The 20,430-nt window shown below is 41.5% G+C and overlaps 1 protein-coding gene across 1 annotated transcript; it reads right to left on the reverse strand.

Moving 5' to 3' along the window:
- Nucleotides 1-1,494: 1,494 nt before the first annotated feature.
- On the reverse strand, nucleotides 1,495-20,223 carry mtnr1al (melatonin receptor type 1A like). The gene is made up of 3 exons (XM_034117798.1): nucleotides 19,378-20,223; nucleotides 17,815-18,091; nucleotides 1,495-2,665 (listed from the first exon to the last, which is right to left on the reverse strand). The coding sequence occupies exons 2-3, from the start codon at nucleotides 18,083-18,085 to the stop codon at nucleotides 1,896-1,898; spliced, it is 1,041 nt and encodes a 346-aa protein (XP_033973689.1). The 5' UTR covers nucleotides 18,086-18,091; nucleotides 19,378-20,223; the 3' UTR covers nucleotides 1,495-1,895.
- Nucleotides 20,224-20,430: the final 207 nt, after the last annotated feature.

Below are 20,430 nucleotides of genomic sequence, written 5' to 3' on the forward strand. Positions count from 1 at the left end.
GAGCATTTTCTGTCAGAAATTGTCTGTGTTCTACGTCCTGCTTTTCAAAAATATATTTCGAGCACCTTGAGATGACAGATAACATTTATTACTATAATTGCTGTCAAAGCTCAAGTCAATAATCAAGTTTATATTTTATTTTACTGAGACAAAAGTCATATTTGTGACTCTGTGAACCCGTCCATCCTATTGGCTTTTCTCTTTCTTTATCCCAGTGAGAGAAAATATAAAGACACATTTTAAATATCTAAATATAAACCCCAAAATATCCTTATCACAGTTACGGTTAAATCTAGATTTTTGGGAAAATATGCATGTCTCACATTTTTATTAGGGCTGTCGGTCGATTAAAATATTTAATCGCGATTAATCGCATGATGTCCATAGTTAATCGTGATTAATCGCAAATTAATCGCACATTTTTTATCTGTTCTAAATGTACCTTAGAGGGATATTTTTCAAGTTTTTAATACTCTTATCAACATATGAGTGGACAAATATGCATTATGCAAATGTTTGTTTATTATCATTGGAACAATGGCAAATATTCTCCTGAATATTTTCAATACAACAACCTGGAACCTCTCACTCTCTCTTACACTCTCTCCCAACCCTGTCTACTTCTCTGCACTGAGCCAGTTGCTCAAACAGACAAGCCAGTTGTCGGCAAAATGCTGCTCCTCTGTCTTCATAACAGTCAAAGCATGAGACTGAAGTTCCCACCTAGGGTCAAAATAATGCGCTGTGATGTGCAGTCGACACGTTGGATGCGATGCGAATTATCTAACGCAGCCCCGCGTCATGGCCCCCTCAGCACCCCCATCTGTGTGGCTCCACTAGCACCCTCCCCCCCCCCCCCCCCCCCCAGCGCGTCACAGTTTCTCCGCTGCGAGGCTCCACTAGCGACCCCCCCACAAGCGAGCGACAAGAGCGGGGCTGTCAGCATCAGCTGTGTGCTTGGCTTGGCAAGTCTTTGCGCTCTGAAACTACGGGGCGGCCGAGGACAAATACACATGCGCTAATCGCACGTTAAAATAATTAGTGGCGTTAAAAAAAAATTGCTATTCTTATTAACGCGTTAACTTGACAGCCCTAATTTGTATAATATCTTAATTCAAACGTAAATCACTTAAAAACTGAAACCACGTTCAAACACTGGAATATTCTTCCAGCTGGGATTAAAACCTGGTGCAACATTTTTTATATTTAGCCAACATTAATTACACTGTAATCTGAGTTTTTCAAATGTAATTGTATTGTAATATTATATTTTAACTTTACTATGTACTATTTTTTTGACCTGTACCTTTTTTTTATAATTGTTAGTGTGACAGAGATTATGCAATGTTTTTAGTGTCTGTTAATTGTTATGTACCTGCCTCAGGACTGCAGATGGAAATGAGCTATTAGCTGAAATCTGGCATAAATCGTCTCTTCTCTTTTCTGAGATCCTTGCTTAAATAAATACATAAATAAATATTCAAAAAGCACCAATATTCTATTTAATACATTTCTTTTTTAAATAATAGTCATTATTATTCATTCGCAGCATTTTCTGTCCTTCTGCGTAAACAGAAACAGCGTTGACGTAATTGTTTACGTCATAAAACAACTCAGTAGAAAACTGTTATGCATCGGGGAGAAGATGATCACAATGAATAATCCAACATCAACATTTAAAGTCGGTAAAAGATCCAACTGAGTTTGTTTCCTTAAGTTGCTGAATGTTTTCTAAATGCTGCATGTGTTGTCAAGTTGCTGAAGATGTGTCTTCATGTGTTTTGGCACATTTGTATTTTCATATTTGCATCGTTTTTGAAGCTGCAGTGTGTTCTGGGTCGTTGTAACGTGTTTGCACCTGTCAGCCACCTTAACTTTCCCCTCTGCGTTTCGTCTCAGCAGTGAAACTTGAAGACGATCATGACAATCCTCTTGTACTCCTTCCTGAAGTTGTGGTTCAGGGCTCCGTAGACGACAGCGTTTAAGCAGCTGTTAAAGTACGCCATGAAGTAGCTCGCCGTGAACAGCCACTCCGGTATTGCTTCGCCCAAACGGGAGTCCAACGCCACCGCTAATCCGATGAAATTGAGCGGCGCCCAGCAAACGGCGAAGAGCACGAACACTACGAACATCGTGAGGAAGTTGCGTAAGTCGTGCGGTTTGATCTTCAGTCGCGTGTCCGGCTTCACCCTCCGCCTCACCTGGATGACGAGGATCCAGATGCACAGGTAGCAGTAGCTCACGATGCTAATGGGCAGAATAAAGTGCACCACCACAACCGTAATGGTGTAAAAAGAGCTTACGGATTGGGCGAAAGTACAGGAGTAAACGCGCGGGTCGTATTTCAGCGATTCCACAAACCAGTTGGGCGCGATGGCGATAATGGTGAGCGCCCAAACTAGCACCACGTAGCACATGGTGTTCCTGTTGGAGAAGATCTTGTCGTACTTGAGGCTGTGGCAGATGTAGCAGTAGCGGTTGATGGCGATTCCCGTGATGTTGAAGATGGATCCGATGACGCTGAGGCCCATCAGGAAGCCGCTGATCTGACAGTGGATGTTTCCCGCGATCCAGCCGTCGTTAAAGATGGCAAAGAGGACGAGCGGGTACGGGTAGATGGCGACGACCAGGTCAGCGAAAGCTAGACTCACCACGAAGGCGTTTCCTGCAAGACAAGAAACAGGATGTGAGTAACGGGATACATCGAACTGATTGATTGGTTGTTTTGGACATTTCTAAGGTTGTTAAGTCTCGCCAACAGTCAGGATGGAGGATCAGGGTCATATGCAGTCATTTAAATTGACCGGACTTCTTTCAGTGGATTTATATGACCGCACATAGTCCCTTGATTGGAGCTTCCTCCAAGCAACGGTCTGTTGTCCTTAGCAACGGTCTGTTAGCGAGAATTAACAACCTCTCGAATGTCCAAATTGACCAATCAGATTTGAGTATTCAACTAAACCTTGTATTAAGAGACACATAATCAATAGTTGGAGCATAAATGTAAAGTAAACCCATTTGTTTGCCTGTAGCTTTGCAGCTAGTGCATATGTACAGATAATATCCTGAGTGGTTGAAGGGAAAAATCAGGTGAGGTTTATAATGGAACAGAGCTCGATATTTTCTGGCATTTTTGATAAGATCCAACAAATATAATGACAACTATCTAAGAAAAAAGTGTTGACAGAAAAACTGCAGACAAGGCCATACACAACAGAATCAAAACAACAACAGTGAAGATGCCGCTCTGTACAGGATGATAACAAAGAAACTAAAATAGCATCCGACGAAACAGACGAGCAGCAGCAGACTAACACCATAAAGCCAAACTCAACATCACATTTTCCCCCAATTTAACTTTAATAGCATATGGACTCTCCACCGCTCATCACTGCCACTTAAATGCATCACAGGGTAATGAATACAACTGTCCCAAACTGCCGATGTAAACATTTAGTCCAATAATCTGCAATCTCACCGCTTCAGACTGCTAATGACGGGCTATATTTCTTCCCCAGTGAGGTAGTAAACACTGGTTTGAATGCCAGTCACAGTGGTAGGTTTTTGCAGGGTTTAACACTGTATAACATTTACCAAGTTCTCACCCTGCTAATGTGGTATAAAGGTCTCACAGACGGGGAAATTAAGTGTGATTTAGGCGTTTAATTCATCTGTTCCCACAATTGGAGCTGTATTTCTATACTTACTGAGTATTTTAGATAAATGAAGCACAATGAAATCAGGTCTTCAACCTTATAACCGTTTATCGTAGTTTAAAGGGCCCCTATTGTGCAAAATCCACTTCTTCATGTCTCTTCTACATCAACATGTGTCCCCTCTTCTTCATGTCTCTTCTACATCAACATGTGTCCCCTCTTCTTCACGTCTCTTCTACATCAACATGTGTCCCCTCTTCTTCATGTCTCTTCTTCATCAACATGTGTCCCCTCTGTGTAAAGAGACTCTGAAAGTTTCAGGAACAAAGATTCTCTCTCTTTCTGTCCTGATCCATTTATATAAAAACCTGTCTGAAAATGAGCTGATCAGATTTTGGCCACTTTATGATGTCATAAGGTTTGTTTGGCTTGTGTAACCATGAGCCAATCAGCAACCAAGGTAACCCCCCGCCCCCTTATCACCTGAATCTCCTCCTAGAGCACCAAGAGCCGCGTTCACACCGGAGTACTTTTCACCGTACTTTTCGCGTTTAGTTCCGTTAGTACCCCTTATGTCGCGTTCACACCAAAAAGAGCACTTAATCCCGAGAACTTTTACCCCCATGTTTAGTGCCTGCTGAGAGATGGTACTTTCCTGGGAAAAAAGTGCCCCAGTTCTGATTGGCTGGGCGAATTGCAAACCACGCCCCGTAAAACTCTGAAATGTTTTGTAGAGCCGCCATTTTATTATCTTCGCATTAGCATTATTAGCATTAGCATTCGCCCAGCGCACAAACGCAGAGAGACTAACTTACGGCATCACAAAATAAAACATGGGAGCGGTGGAGATGAGGAGGTGTCGGCGTTCTGGCGATTTACTCGGAAGGCTTCAGTAGAAGCTGCTATTGTGTTCTTTGTAACCAAATCTCTCTCAGAGGGGCGTGGGGAGGGGCTCCTTATTTTCATCTAAAGTAACAGACAGAGAATCAGCACTTTGGAAACAGGGCTGAAACAGAGGGGATTATGGGTAATGCTGCAATGATCTGTTTGGTGTTTCAGCCAATCAGAGACATGTTCTGTATATATCTGAGACCTGTGATATATTGATGAAAAACAGTATGATAGGGGACCTTTAACCGGTTAAATGACGAGTGTTTCATGTGAAACAATGCGTCACCTGCAAGCTTATACGGACTGATGACTGAAGTCTAATGACCTTTAAATAAATAATACGTTGTTAATGTGTGCTTATCAGGTTAATTGCAAGCAGGATTTTTTATGTTTTTATTGTTTAATGCAAGTCGAAGAATGTAAAGGAGTATTTATGCAGACCGAGCCGACAGTACGCAGCCACGTTGCAGTGAAGTGTTTCTGTATTTTCAGAACAAATAAAGATAAAATCATCTGCTTCTGAATGTGGCCAAGACCAGAGAGATGGTCATTGATGTCAGGAGGAAGAGGACGTCTCCTCCGCCCCTGTGCATTCTGGGAATAGGATGTGGCTCTTGTGGAGGACTTCAAGTACCTGGGAGTACACTTAGACAACGGACTGAACTGGAGGATCAACACTGACGCTGAGATCCTTCAACTTGTGCAGCAAGATGTTGGAGATCTTCTACCAGTCTGTGGTTGCCAGTGCTCTCTTCTTTGCTGCTGGGTTTGTTTATGTTTACATTTTAGAATTGTTTATTTATACTCTTTTAATTTCTCTTATATGTAATGCCTTGTCTTTTATGCTGCTGCAACGCAAACATTTCCCAAATTGGGATCAATAAAGTACATCTTATCTTATCTTAAAGCTCACGTATTATGCTATATTTGAACTATATATTATAGGGCCATATCTATACAAAACATGTCAATCAATCAATGTTTATTTATATATAGCCCAATATCACAAATGTTACATTTGTCTCAGTGGACTTCACAGTTTGTACAGAATATCAGTATGACAATACGACACCCTCTGTCCTTAGACCCTCACATCGTACAAGGAAACACTTCCAGAGAGAAACCCACAGTTTAAAGGAACATGGGAGAAACCTCAGGGAGAGCAACAGAGGAGGGATCCCTCTCCCAGGACGGACAGACGTGCAATAGATGCCGTGTGTCAATCGAAGAGATAATACGTTTACAACATAGGTCGACCAAATGTTTGGAAATGCATGTGTCTATAATAAGAAGATGAATCCACGAGGATGTCAACAATCCTGTGGGAGCCATCAGGGAAGTAGTATGATGAGAGTCAGGCAGGACCACAGTGACAGGTTCAGCCACGACTCGAAGTCCAGGACTCAGGATCCAGGACACAGGACTCAGGATCCAGGACTCAGGATCTAGGACTCAGGATGCAGGATCCAGGACACAGGACTCAGGATCCAGTACTCAGGATCCAGGACTCAGGATCCAGGACTCAGGATGCAGGATCCAGTACTCAGGATCCAGGACTCAGGATCCAGGACTCAGGATCCAGGACTCAGGATGCAGGATCAAACATGTCTCTGAAGTGTTTTCCTCAAAATACTCAGCTGCCGTGATGAAACGCCATATTAGGTTCCAAACCACATCAAGCATTATTTCTGAAACAGTATGGAGCTGAAATGCTTTTTCTCTCACGGGTTTACCACAAGGGGAGTACCTTTTTGTATCCTGCTTCTTTACACATAATCAAAAAGAGCATTTTGCATAATAGGTGACCTTTAAGTCCCTTCTGTGTCCAAGTGTGCAACGTATGTGTAACAACATTCAGAGCTAATGACTTCAGATCTCAGCAACAGTCTGACTCTCAGAGCTGCTGCGGGTCTAAACCCTCCCTTCTTCTGCAGCTGCTTTAATGAATGCGTCTTGGTGGAAAGCGTTTATTAAATTACATCTTCACACCCAGAGGAGTGTGTGATGGCAGCGTTATGAACACCTTGTTGTGCTAAACTATGCAGCAGCATTCAGTATTTATCGCCCCCTGAATCCATCTTCATTATGAACAAGCCTTATTGTTCTTTATTCTGCACGGCAACTACTTCATCTTATTGATGTCTTATAAAGAAAAAAGACCTCGGAGCAAAGAGACTCGTTAACTGGGAGTCTATTTGTGTTAGTACGTGCTTTTGTCCTAATTACTTTTGTGTCCTTTGTGACGACTCCTAACAAGGTAGATGTGCTTTATGTTAATCAGTGAGGACCAGAAATGCTGCCAGGGTAAGAAGGTACATTTTCTGTGTAGTTCAGGGAATAATACTCACCTGATGCTTCACCTGCTCCAGGGTTATCACACATTGCTTCATCTCCAGCTCTATCAACATTTACTTGGCAAAGAAACAGGTTTTAAGCACATTTTAATCACCAATATGTGATTAGTTTATCCAAATGATGTATTTTGGGGATTTTACGGCAGTGTTTGGAGACGTGGGAAGCTGCTGGTTGGTTTAAAAAACACATGTCTATGTTTTTATAACTTCTCTCACTGCCTGAACGTAGACACAGATCCTCGCTGCAGGTTTGAACCATATGGTGTTTATAATTATTATAATTTAAACTTTGAGAGCCTCCAAATTACCGACAGCTAGAACATTAGCTGACTAGCCTGTTAGACGTTAGCCTTCTTCTCCATCCATCTCTTCTCCCGTCTCTTCCCCTACAGGTTAATAAAATATGTTTTCCAGAGTAATACTGATGTGATGCGGTCACAGCTGTGTGTTTAAAGAGTAAGAGTATTCATGGTCTACTGTATATGTTGTACTTTTTAATGCTGTTTTAATTCTATTTTGAGATGTTTAAATTATAGTATTGTTTATTTCTACTCTTTAATTTCTACTGATGTGCAAAGCCTTGTTTTGTTGTTTTTGATGCTGCTGCAACGCAAACATTTCCAAATGTGGGATGAATAAAATAACCTCTTATCATCTTATCTTATTTTTCCAGTGTTTTATAATCAATTTAGACTTGTGCCTCCTATTTGTATTACCATAGTAAAGAGTAAATCATCATCATCATCAGCTTTATTTAAAGAGACTCTAGGTCCATTTTTAAAACACATACAACACTCAAATAGAAATTTAAAAAGGCAGTGATGCCAATGTTTCCACAGAGGTGACTGGTATCGTACTGCACTGAGACACGGATTTGAAAGCAGCATAATGACAGAGTTATGAGAAACATTCAATCGACAGATGAATTTATACATCAGATTTCTCAAGGGAGCATGGAACGTGTTGACTCGTGCTTTACAAAACATTTCACTTGCACTGCACCACCTTGGTTTTCTAAGCAGTATACGCAAACAATCGTTATAAGCAACCTGGAGCTTCTGGAGGCTCGCCTTCTTAACCTTGAGCCACAAGGGGGCAACTAAACTTCATGGCTCCCTGTGGACTTCTTTCACCTGAACATGGAGCTGTTTTTCTGCACTATAAGTTGGTGATATGTGAAATATATGCACCAACAAGGGAAGGAAGCTAATTATGATGTAAACAATGTTGGATTACAAAAACGTTTCTTGCTGGAACAATACCTTTTAGTGACGCCTACTGAACGCACATTTTGTTTGTTTGTTTATGGCTCCACAGGGCTAATTTAATCCTAAATGAATGGGGTGAATCATGTAGAGAACTAAGAAGACATCAATATACATGTAGCAATATCAGCTATAAAGTCATAATTACCACAGAGCAAATCGGGTTATTATGAAGTAAAGATGCTTAAAACCAAACAAATATGGATTTCTCAAATCGGGGGATTTCTTTAATTGCTCAGTGTCTTATAACAAAAGATATAGCTGTATTTAGCCGTCTGATGATCTTATGGTCAGTCTCCCAATATGACTTTCACTTCTTATTAACACCGTCAGACAGCAAGAAGCTCCTAATGACACATTAAACACAACCGTTGTGCTAATTAGTCTTTTCATTAAGACACGTTATGAATGAATGGGCAGAGATTTCTTTCAGCCTGGTGTGAACTTTACAGTTTGGAGTTTTTTACACATTGAAAATGCTAATTTATTAAGTGAGTCGCACGGAAATCTAATCAGTTCTTCGTCTGCGTGGCGGAAACACGTGGTGACCTTTCCTCTGGAGTCACTGTGTTCGAAACACAGAGGAGGCCGAGCGTCTGTAAACACAAAGAGAGTTTTCAGAGGAGACGCTCGTCTTTGTTCCTTCGCTCCTCTCGTCTTTTGCTCTTTTCTGTGAGTGTCTTCAAGGCTGCGAGCATTTTGTTCAAGTACAACAGCGAGCACGGCACACTGAGCTGCAGCTCGTAGGAAATACAACACTCAACCTTCAAGTGATTCATTCTGGATCGTATTGCGGTGTTGGAAAGATATAGAGGTTTGAGTTTTGCAATAATTAGAGGGGTCATATTCAGGGCTGTGTTCAGGATTTGAGAGATGCGGAGGTGAGGAGTTCACATTCCTCCGAGCAGAGCTTTCCACATCCACACTTTGTTATATTTACTACAGACTTTCTAGATATCAAACTCAAACTTCACACTTTGCTCCTTTGCTGTTTACACATATATAAATGGGTCATTTGCATACCTTTGGCGGACATTTTTATATCGGAAATGCATGTGTCTATAATAAGAAGATGAATCCACGAGGATGTCAACAATCCTGTGGGAGCCATCAGGGAAGTAGTATGATGAGAGTCAGGCAGGACCACAGTGACAGGTTCAGCCACGACTCGAAGTCCAGGACTCAGGATCCAGGACACAGGACTCAGGATCCAGGACACAGGACACAGGACTCAGGATCCAGGACTCAGGATCTAGGACTCAGGATGCAGGATCCAGGACACAGGACTCAGGATCCAGGACTCAGGATCCAGGACTCAGGATCCAGGACTCAGGATCCAGGACTCAGGATCCAGGACTCAGGATCCAGGACTCAGGATGCAGGATCAAACATATCACTGAAGTGTTTTCCTCAAAATACTCAGCTAAACGCTGCCGTGATGAAACGCCATATTAGGTTCCAAACCACATCAAGCATTATTTCTGAAACAGTATGGAGCTGAAATGCTTTTTCTCTCACGGGTTTACCACAAGGGGAGTACCTTTTTGTATCCTGCTTCTTTACACATAATCAAAAAGAGCATTTTGCATAATAGGTGACCTTTAAGTCCCTTCTGTGTCCAAGTGTGCAACGTATGTGTAACACAGTGGCGAGCCGTCAGGGCCCTCTAGGCCCTCTGTGAGGGCCTAAGATATTCCAAAAAATAATATTTAAAAACATTAAAAAAAAAAAAACATTTTTTAAATATATATTTTTTTAATATTATTTTTGTTATATTTTTCATTAGTTTTACCGAAAAAAAACTTGATTTAATAAAATAACATTTCCAAAGAAATAAATCCTTCGAATCTGCCTGTTCAGTCTCTGTTGAATGTGAAGGGTTACATGAAAGAAGCTCGCCTGGCCCTCTCTGCGATTCACAGAGGGTTGCTATAGTAACTGAACGAGAGAGTAATGTCAAATGACAGTACAATTGACCAATCATATCTTCCCTCTAAATGGGTGGGTTTTATTATCGCGGACTTTATGACGAGTTCCGCCCGCTGTGAAACTGTTCTTGTTTCCATAGCAACAACAACTTCCTGTCAACAGCGTGAACTCGCCTTCAAAATAAAAGCATGCCAAATTACACTTAAGACATACAACTGCAATGAAAGTAACAAACACAATGCAATATCATTTTCAATGTCAAAGAACACACATTGGGTTCACAGGTGTTGTTTTGTGTGGTAGAGGGTCGCTGTCATTGATGCGTTTTGCACCCTGGGCCGTTGTTTTGATATTCCGCTGAAGTATACGCTGTGACGTAATAACGTCTTTTTTTCGAGGGAAGGGGTGGGGGTCAGAGGGCCTAGGTATAAAGCTCACGGCTCGCCACTGGTGTAACAACATTCAGAGCTAATGGCTTCAGATCTCAGCAACAGTCTGACTCTCAGAGCTGCTGCGGGTCCAAACCCTCCCTTCTTCTGCAGCTGCTTTAGGCCCCGCTCACACGGGACCGTTTGCGTTTATGCACAGTATGCGTATTCAAAAAAGTCTTCCGTTCACATGCATTTGTTTCATTTAACGTGTCTGTTCAAACGAGGCCGCTGGAAACGCTGTAGTACATATGCTGGGACTGTAAGTGGCGCTGTAACTTCCGCCAAAATACACCAAAAGCCGCGAAGAAGAGCAACCCGAGCAGCCCCGCTGCAATGTTGCCATGGCTACCCTTCTGTTTAAGCCCCGAAACTGAAACTGAAACTGAAAGAAACCGAATCTGTGGATATTGCATTCCGACCAAGAAGCACGTCTCCGTGGAGAGGACGGCTCAGAAAGAGAGATATTCTCTACAAACACCGGGTGAGATCGCTCCTTTGTCAATATAATGGATCAATGCATGAAATCTGACTCTGTTTATTTTGTTTAAGGAGTATATTGGGCGTTAACAATTCTGGTTTGCCTTTTATAATATTATTTCATTCAAGAACCCCTTGTGCGTTTAATTAACACAGCTATTTTTGATAGTTGCTACAGCAGTGAGCAGGAGAGGTGGGGAGAGGTGGGGCTATCGCTATTTTTTCAGGAAATATTCGTATAGAGGTGATTACACGGACTCGGTTGACCCCCAGAGCGTTTCGTTTGCAAATCTATCCACCTTGGGACCCGTTATTGTTTGTGGGGTCAGTTTCTATCGGCCTCGTGTAAATAATAGGGCTATACGCACGCGAAACTATGCAGATACAAGCAGTTTTCTCCTTGTGTAAACGGCGCCTTAATGAATGCGTCTTGGTGGAAAGCGTTTAGTAAATTACATCTTCACACCCAGAGGAGTGTGTGATGGCAGCGTTATGAACACCTTGTTGTGCTAAACTATGCAGCAGCATTTAGTATTTATCGCCCCCTGAATCCATCTTCATTATGAACGAGCCTTATTGTTCTTTATTCTGCACGGCAACTACTTCATCTTATTGATGTCTTATAAAGAAAAAAGACCTCGGAGCAAAGAGACTCGTTAACTGGGAGTCTATTTGTGTTAGTACGTGCTTTTGTCCTAATTACTTTTGTGTCCTTTGTGACGACTCCTAACAAGGTAGATGTGCTTTATGTTAATCAGTGAGGACCAGAAATGCTGCCAGGGTAAGAAGGTACATTTTCTGTGTAGTTCAGGGAATAATACTCACCTGATGCTTCACCTGCTCCAGGGTTATCACACATTGCTTCATCTCCAGCTTTATCAACATTTACTTGGCAAAGAAACAGGTTTTAAGCACATTTTAATCACCAATATGTGATTAGTTTATCCAAATGATGTATTTTGGGGATTTTACGGCAGTGTTTGGAGACGTGGGAAGCTGCTGGTTGGTTTAAAAAACACATGTCTATGTTTTTATAATTTCTCTCACTGCCTGAACGTAGACACAGATCCTCGCTGCAGGTTTGAACCATATGGTGTTTAATAATTATTATAATTTAAACTTTGAGAGCCTCCAAATTACCGACAGCTAGAACATTAGCTGACTAGCCTGTTAGACGTTAGCCTTCTTCTCCATCCATCTCTTCTCCCCTCGCTTCCCCTACAGGTTAATAAAATATGTTTTCCAGAGTAATACTGATGTGATGCGGTCACAGCTGTGTGTTTAAAGAGTAAGAGTATTCGTGGTCTACTGCAGTGGTTCCCAAACCTTTTGTGCCCAAGGCACACCAAAGGACAAGTAAAAATCTCAAGGCACACCTATTGTGCAAAATAGCCCTTATAACACGTGTTATCACTCATATCATGTAAAATATCTGTAAATGTGCATAATTATTTACTAATGCCAAATAAAATGTGACAAAGACAACTATATTACTCATGAAATATTTATTAACGAAATATTTCAGAAATTAATTTGAAACTTTATCAAATTAGGCTTCATCAAAGCAGCAACACACTCATTTAAACCAGACAGGTCACAAAATAAAAAATTGTGGAGGATCAGGCTTTGGTGGTCGGCTCCCATCTCGGCGCACAGCTGGGAGAAGAGGCGAGATTTCAGGGGCCTTGATTTGATGTACTTCACCATCTGCACAGCCTGATTCAGCACCTCAGTCAACTCCGGGGGCATGGTTTTGGCAACTAATGCCTCTCTATGCAAAATGCAGTGGTTTGTCACGATATGTGGGTTTTGTGCTCTCACCTTAGCAATACATCCTTTCACTCTCCCCGTCATGCTTGCCGCACAATCTGTGCAAAAACTGACGCACATATTCCAGGTCAGACTGTTCTCTTTTAAATAGTTATTAGTTACCCTGAATATTTCTTCTCCCGTAGTATGGCTTTCCATTTCTTTGCAGAAGAAAAACGTCTCTTTGATAGAGTCAGCATCAACATAGCTGACGTTTGCCAGAAGTTGGGCAGCCCCACTTATGTCAGTAGATTCGTCTATTGGTAGGGAAAATCTGCCGCTCGCCTGCAGTGCCATAAGACAGGTAACTTTCATGATACTGTCTGCTGACAGTTTTTTTCCTCTTTTCTTTCGGTGGTGGGTTGTCGGCAGTCTCTGCACTGGTGGTTGGTGGTTTGCTCCGCAAAAGAAAGCGCTCCATTTTCCCTCTTGCGTGTTTCTCTGTTTTAATGTTGTCCTTCAGCCTTCGATGTGTCACGGTCTTATAATTCCCACCTGCAACTGCGTTAACAGCGAAATATGGGGTTCTGTGAGGATTTTTTTTAAAAGAATTGTTTTTAGGTATAGAGTTTGCCTCTGTATTATGAAATGAGTGCATACAAAGTACTGATATAGTAAATTAAAAAATAATTATTTTTGTGTAGTTGTATATTGCAATAATAACGTATGGTTGTCACAAAATCCCACGGCACACCCGGACTTGCCTCACGGCACACCAGTGTGCCGTGGCACACCGTTTGGGAACCACTGCTCTACTGTATATGTTGTACTTTTTAATGCTGTTTTAATTCTATGTTGAGATGTTTAAATTATAGTATTGTTTATTTCTACTCTTTAATTTCTAATGATGTGCAAAGCCTTGTTTTGTTGTTTTTGATGCTGCTGCAACGCAAACATTTCCAAATGTGGGATCAATAAAATAACCTCTTATCATCTTATCTTATTTTTCCAGTGTTTTATAATCAATTTAGACTTGTGCCTCCTATTTGTATTACCATAGTAAAGAGTAAATCATCATCATCATCAGCTTTATTTAAAGAGACTAGGTCCATTTTTAAAACACATACAACACTCAAATAGAAATGTAAAAAGGCAGTGATGCCAATGTTTCCACAGAGGTGACTGGTATCGTACTGCACTGAGACACGGATTTGAAAGCAGCATAATGACAGAGTTATGAGAAACATTCAATCGACAGATGAATTTATACATCAGATTTCTCAAGGGAGCATGGAACGTGTTGACTCGTGCTTTACAAAACATTTCACTTGCACTGCACCACCTTGGTTTTCTAAGCAGTATACGCAAACAATCGTTATAAGCAACCTGGAGCTTCTGGAGGCTCGCCTTCTTAACCTTGAGCCACAAGGGGGCAACTAAACTTCATGGCTCCCTGTGGACTTCTTTCACCTGAACATGGAGCTGTTTTTCTGCACTATAAGTTGGTGATATGTGAAATATATGCACCAACAAGGGAAGGAAGCTAATTAGGATGTAAACAATGTTGGATTACAAAAACGTTTCTTGCTGGAACAATACCTTTTAGTGACGCCTACTGAACGTACATTTGTTTGTTTGTTTATGGCTCCACAGGGCTAATTTAATCCTAAATGAATGGGGTGAATCATGTAGAGAACTAAGAAGACATCAATATACATGTAGCAATATCAGCTATAAAGTCATAATTACCACAGAGCAAATCGGGTTATTATGAAGTAAAGATGCTTAAAACCAAACAAATATGGATTTCTCAAATCGGGGGATTTCTTTAATTGCTCAGGGTTTTATAACAAAAGATATAGCTGTATTTAGCCGTCTGATGATCTTATGGTCAGTCTCCCAATATGACTTTCACTTCTTATTAACACCGTCAGACAGCAAGAAGCTCCTAATGACACATTAAACACAACCGTTGTGCTAATTAGTCTTTTCATTAAGACACGTTATGAATGAATGGGCAGAGATTTCTTTCAGCCTGGTGTGAACTTTACAGTTTGGAGTTTTTTACACATTGAAAATGCTAATTTATTAAGTGAGTCGCACGGAAATCTAATCAGTTCTTCGTCTGCGTGGCGGAAACGCGTGGTGACCTTTCCTCTGGAGTCACTGTGTTCGAAACACAGAGGAGGCCGAGCGTCTGTAAACACAAAGAGAGTTTTCAGAGGAGACGCTCGTCTTTGTTCCTTCGCTCCTCTCGTCTTTCGCTCTTTTCTGTGAGTGTCTTCAAGGCTGCGAGCATTTTGTTCAAGTACAACAGCGAGCACGGCACACTGAGCTGCAGCTCGTAGGAAATACAACACTCAACCTTCAAGTGATTCATTCTGGATCGTATTGCGGTGTTGGAAAGATATAGAGGTTTGAGTTTTGCAATAATTAGAGGGGTCATATTCAGGGCTGTGTTCAGGATTTGAGAGATGCGGAGGTGAGGAGTTCACATTCCTCCGAGCAGAGCTTTCCACATCCACACTTTGTTATATTTACTACAGACTTTCTAGATATCAAACTCAAACTTCACACTTTGCTCCTTTGCTGTTTGCACATATATAAATGGGTCATTTGCATACCTTTGGCGGACATTTTTATACGTATTCTTATATGTATTTGTAATTTTTGTATTCCTCGGGATTGTGGGAAACAGTATTTCGATCTCTCTGTCTGTACACAAAAACTGAAAGATTGACAATAAAGACTTTTTGAAATGTTTTTTGCATATAATCCTCAAGGCAAGAACAGCCACAAAGGTCAGTTATCTTACCCACTCACACAACCAGTGAAATGTAAAAGCTTCTTGTTCACTGAAGCTTATTTATCAATGCCCAGACTTTCCAGTGATCATGGCGTCATTCAATGATAACTCTTCTTTGGTTCATGACGTTTAAAGCATACCTCGGCACCTTGTTGGTACTTGCGGTCTGTAAATGTAATTGTTTTTTCTCCTTCATTGCCATTTTTCTGCCTACTTCTTGGCTCAAAGGGAACATCTATCCTTTGTCACATGGATACTTGCTATTACCAGATGCAAGAAATGACAAATTGCACTCAGCTGCAAATACTAGGTGCCGTGGGTAAAATGTCTTGAGACGCGTAGATTAGCAGCCACAATCCATTATTTGTAGGGGTGTAACGGTATCCGTATTCGTCCCGAACCGTCACGGTTCGGACGTCACGGCTCGGTGCATGCAGTCACACGACGAATACGCCTTTTTTTATGAGTGGGAAAAAAGTCTGTCATTCGGGGCAGTATCCACTACACTATATATAATCCAGGGGGCGGTATTGCACCTAGAAGCTGTTTGCCAGCCGCTCTTAAACAACAAATGAAGAACAAGAAGAAAACACAACAAAACTAACAAAATACAAGAAGAAGAAAAGTTAGTATGGCGATTTCAGATAACACACAGGAGCTAGAACCCACCTGCTTCGTTTAAATCAGCTGTGTGGGAACGTTTCGGGTTCCCTGTGGACTACAATAACGATGGAGTGCGAGTGGTGGATCGGACGAGGACGGTGTGTCGGCGTTCTTCGACAGAGGTGCGGTATGCTAATGGTAACACACGCCAAACATGCTAAATCATATCAGAAGGCATCACCCAGATTTGCCAATCACCGGAGCCCGGCGAAAGACAGCAGCAGTTCAACAGCTTATCCCCGCTGTTATTAAGAAGCCAATAGACATGAAAGCCGAGAGACCAAAAGAAATAACGGAAGCTATTGGCATATATATTTCAGCGGCAATGCGCCCTTATGCGATAGTAGAGGACCCCGGCTTTTATTGATTGTGATTCAAAGTGATTGAAACACTTTCTTATTATTTATTATGTAATATTTTCAAGACATTCTTTTTAGTTTTACAGCTTGATGAAACCTTTTTGTTTGACATCAGCCATTATAGATAATATGGCCATCTGAGTGTGTGTGGTACTGTTTGTGGTTTGTTTTTCACTGTGTAATAAAGTTAATTATTCAAAATGTTCCTTATTTTTAAACTGAAACTTGCACTACTGTTCAAAATAAATAACAACAAACCTGGAATTATGCATTTGGGACTTTTTGTTGTTGTACCGAACCCGTACCGAACCGTGACCCCCAAATCGAGGTACGTACCGAACCGTGAATTCTGTGAACCGTTACACCCCTAATTATTTGTGAATTATGCTTGTAGGTTTCAAAAAGTTGCTCTGGTGAACAATACGTGACGCTACAGAGAGTCAGGCCAAGCACTCTTTATCAAAAAGAGCCATTTGTGTATCTCTGGCCCCCCTTGGTCGATTTTGGTGATTGCCATCTCTTTTTAACCGCAAGAGCCAAAGGAATCGAGGGGAACTCCCACATACACACACACGTTACCAAATAAGGAGTGAGAGTGATGCGTCGCCAAAACCGGAAGCTGCGATAACTCTGGTGGCTACCATTAGCAGCTAACTTTTATTCTCCGATTTTTACATAAAAATGGAATTATGGATTATAAATAATTTTTTCAAAGTGACAGACACATTGGTATAACCTATGGAAGGTCACCTCAGCAGCGTTTTTATCGTTTTAATGCCATTGAACACGACTTTTGGTCAGAATAACAGCTAAGGTGAGAAGATGTCCCGTTTTTGCTCCGTAATGCTACGTGTTGTGATGTCTGTGTTTGCTTCCCCTGTCGCGAGTTCTGATCGTTCAGTGATGATACTATAACTATATAATCTGTGGAGTCTCAGCTTTAATCGGATATCTTGTATGTGCAGTTATGATAAGTAATAAGGGTATCTTTATCTTGAGTTCTGTGCCAAATGCGTTAGGGGTCATTTAGATGTTTCTTATGAGACTTGTGTTTTGTTTTGGTAAAAATGGTACATATCGTCAGTTAGCTGAGATTCTTCCCGTTAATCTGGTATAACACATTAATAGGTTTTTAAATATTAAGATGCCCTGAGACACAGTTTCGTGAAAAAACACCCTGCAGCCCCCGACTGAGGGGGCTCTCGGGCTGAACAGTTAAAGCACTGACACGAACCTGCTTTCCGGAGCTTCTTGTTCCTGAACACGGACACGATGACCAGCAGGTTCCCGATCACGTCCACCACGATGGTTGTAATGAGCACTCCGGCCAGCAGGGGGGGCACCCAGGGGAGGGAGGGCTGCTGGGGAGCCCCCTCCTCCCCGGGCACAGTGGAGTTACCCACCAGAGCGGGCTCACGGACCTCCAGGGACATCAGTGGAGGAAAAAGCCCCGGATTGAGGAGTCGAATTGGGTCGTCGAAGCGGAAAATCGGTCCATGGAGCATCACTGGCTGGAAGTCAAGCAGAAGGGGAGGGACATTTGAACGGGATACGTAATATAATCTAAGGCAAGGCAAGTTTATTCATATAGCACCTTTCAACACAAGGCGATTCAAAGTGCTTTACAAAATTAATAAAATATATTAAGAGCGTTAAGAAATGATGTAGCCCCTAAAGGATCGTGCGCACGAGATACTTTATTTTATTTTTCATGACCCTTTAGGGGCTCCGTAAGAAATTGTGCAGGAGAAACATATAATAATGGCATTTGAAAACACTCATTTAAAAGCAAAGATAATAAAACATGAATAACACAGGTACATGAATCAAAGTTACAGATATGAATAGTTCAATTAAAAGCAGCGGCAAAAAGAAAAGTCTTCAGCCTGGATTTAAAAGTAGTCAGAGTCGCAGCGCACCTGCAGGTTTCTGGGAGTTAGATCCAGATATTTGGAGCATAATAACTGAACTTCTCCATGTTCAGTTCTGACTGACGGGGACAGAAAGCAGACCAGAAGAGTCTGGATGGTTCAGGATTTGGCAGGAGATCAGAAATATATTTTCTAAAAGCAATTACACTTACAGCAAACCTGAATGAATGCTTGAGAAATACGAGGAGAGGAAGAGAGCTGTGGGAACCGGTTTTTTTCAAGATTCAAGGCTTCATCATCACAGTAACGGTCCATGGAGCAGGCAGGGGGGGGGGGGGGGGGGGTTACTTTAAAAATGTAATTAGGGACAATTACTAGTTAACTGTAAAACAATGAAATCAGTAACATAATGAATGTTCTGTTAACAGAAATCTAGAATCAAGTTGTGTTTCCCAAGTCATGTTGAGAATAAAAACTAAACTATAGTCAGAGAGAGAGGGTAAGATGACTGATCTTCAATTCAGGCAAGACAGATTTAAAACAGACCTTTTGACTTGCATAAAACTGCAGAGCAATTGTCCAAATGTAAGTGTTTTGGGCCATTGTATTGCATTTGCACCTGTCGGCCACCGTATTTATGAGCTTTGGGTACCAAATGTATATTTACAGGGTCAAACCCCCCTGTCTCTACTCTAACTAAATTCAGATTTTATAAATATATTGGAGAATACAGTTTTAAGCAGCGTTGGTGCTTTGAAGACATTGTCTGTTATTTCAGTTTTTTGGATAGTTTTCCCAAACACTTTATTCACTTTATTTGAAGTAAAATAAACTCGGATTTTAGATGAAAAATATGTTAATAAAATAGGGGGGAAAATGATGTGTGAAAGTGCAGCAGACAGCCGTAATACATATGTAGCATTTACCTTTTTCTCTCTACACCTGACACCGGTCGGTGCTTCTTCTTCTTTTTTATTCAGTGGGAAATTGGAAGAAGCTTCTCTGAAACACCTCGATGTGTTCCCGGAAAAAAATCCCCGACTTACTGCGAGTCCTCATCACAAATAGTCCAATAGAGAACTGATAAAAATGATAAAAAATGGCAAAAAAGCGAAGAATAATCCTATTTTCGACCACAAATATGGACTGCACATGTATCTAAAGCTGGTTAGGAAAGGGGGAGACATTAAATAACTTATTTATGGAGGGATGTTTTTTTACAATAATGCCGGTTTTATGCGTCGCTGAGCCCGATCAGTAGCCTTACTTCCGGGGTCCATGCAGACCAGAATCACCGGAGAGCTTTACGCATCGCTGCGCGTAATGGCACCGAAACCCCGCGTCCCTTAAGTCTCCAAAAGGGCATCGTAGGACATTTCTGTGCAGCTACAGCAGTTTTTATATTTGATTCATCCTTCTGTCTACCTGTGTGTGTTCACGGTGTAAACGGGAAACAGACAGATGATTAATCTACTGTCAAATAGTCCTCAGTGGACATTCGGGGAAAGAAAACGCAATAAAACATCTTCCAAATTGAGGGAAAAAATGGCAAACGGTGTCCAAACCATTCGATTGTCATTCAAATTAGAAAAATAAATCGGTAAATCTGAGGGGTTTCTCTTTTCTGTGAGTGAAGAGTCTTTTCCTGATGTTTCCCCTCCGAGGTTTCATTCATAAATCCGCTCCGTTATTCCTGAGTCCATCTTTATGTAGTGTCAGAGGCCGGTGTCACGGTCACTCAGACCCTCACGTGCGGTAATCAGCTTCACCTGCGCTCGTGAGATCCACGCGCCTTATAACTCCCAATAGTGATGCGCTTTCTCTCTCCTCATATCTCACTCACCCCTCCCCTTCTCTTTCTGTGCTGAGGTTTAATGTGTGAATGAACGTGTGTGTGTGTGTGTGTGTGTGTGTGTGTGTGTGTGTGTGTGTGTGTGTGTGTGTGTGTGCGTGTGTGTGTGTGTGTGTGTGTGTGTGTG

The sequence above is a fragment of the Trematomus bernacchii genome, unplaced genomic scaffold (assembly GCF_902827165.1).
Source record: "Trematomus bernacchii unplaced genomic scaffold, fTreBer1.1, whole genome shotgun sequence".
In the NCBI taxonomy this organism is placed as follows: Eukaryota; Metazoa; Chordata; class Actinopteri; order Perciformes; family Nototheniidae; genus Trematomus; species Trematomus bernacchii.

Excerpts from the sequence above, each read along its gene's own strand:
- mtnr1al (XM_034117798.1), bottom strand. The coding sequence starts at position 18,085 with ATGCTCCATGGACCGATTTTCCGCTTCGACGACCCAATTCGACTCCTC. Across the intron at positions 2,666-17,814 it reads CAAGAAGCTCCGGAAAGCAG|GAAACGCCTTCGTGGTGAGT; the intron begins GTTCGTGTCAGT and ends CTTGTCTTGCAG.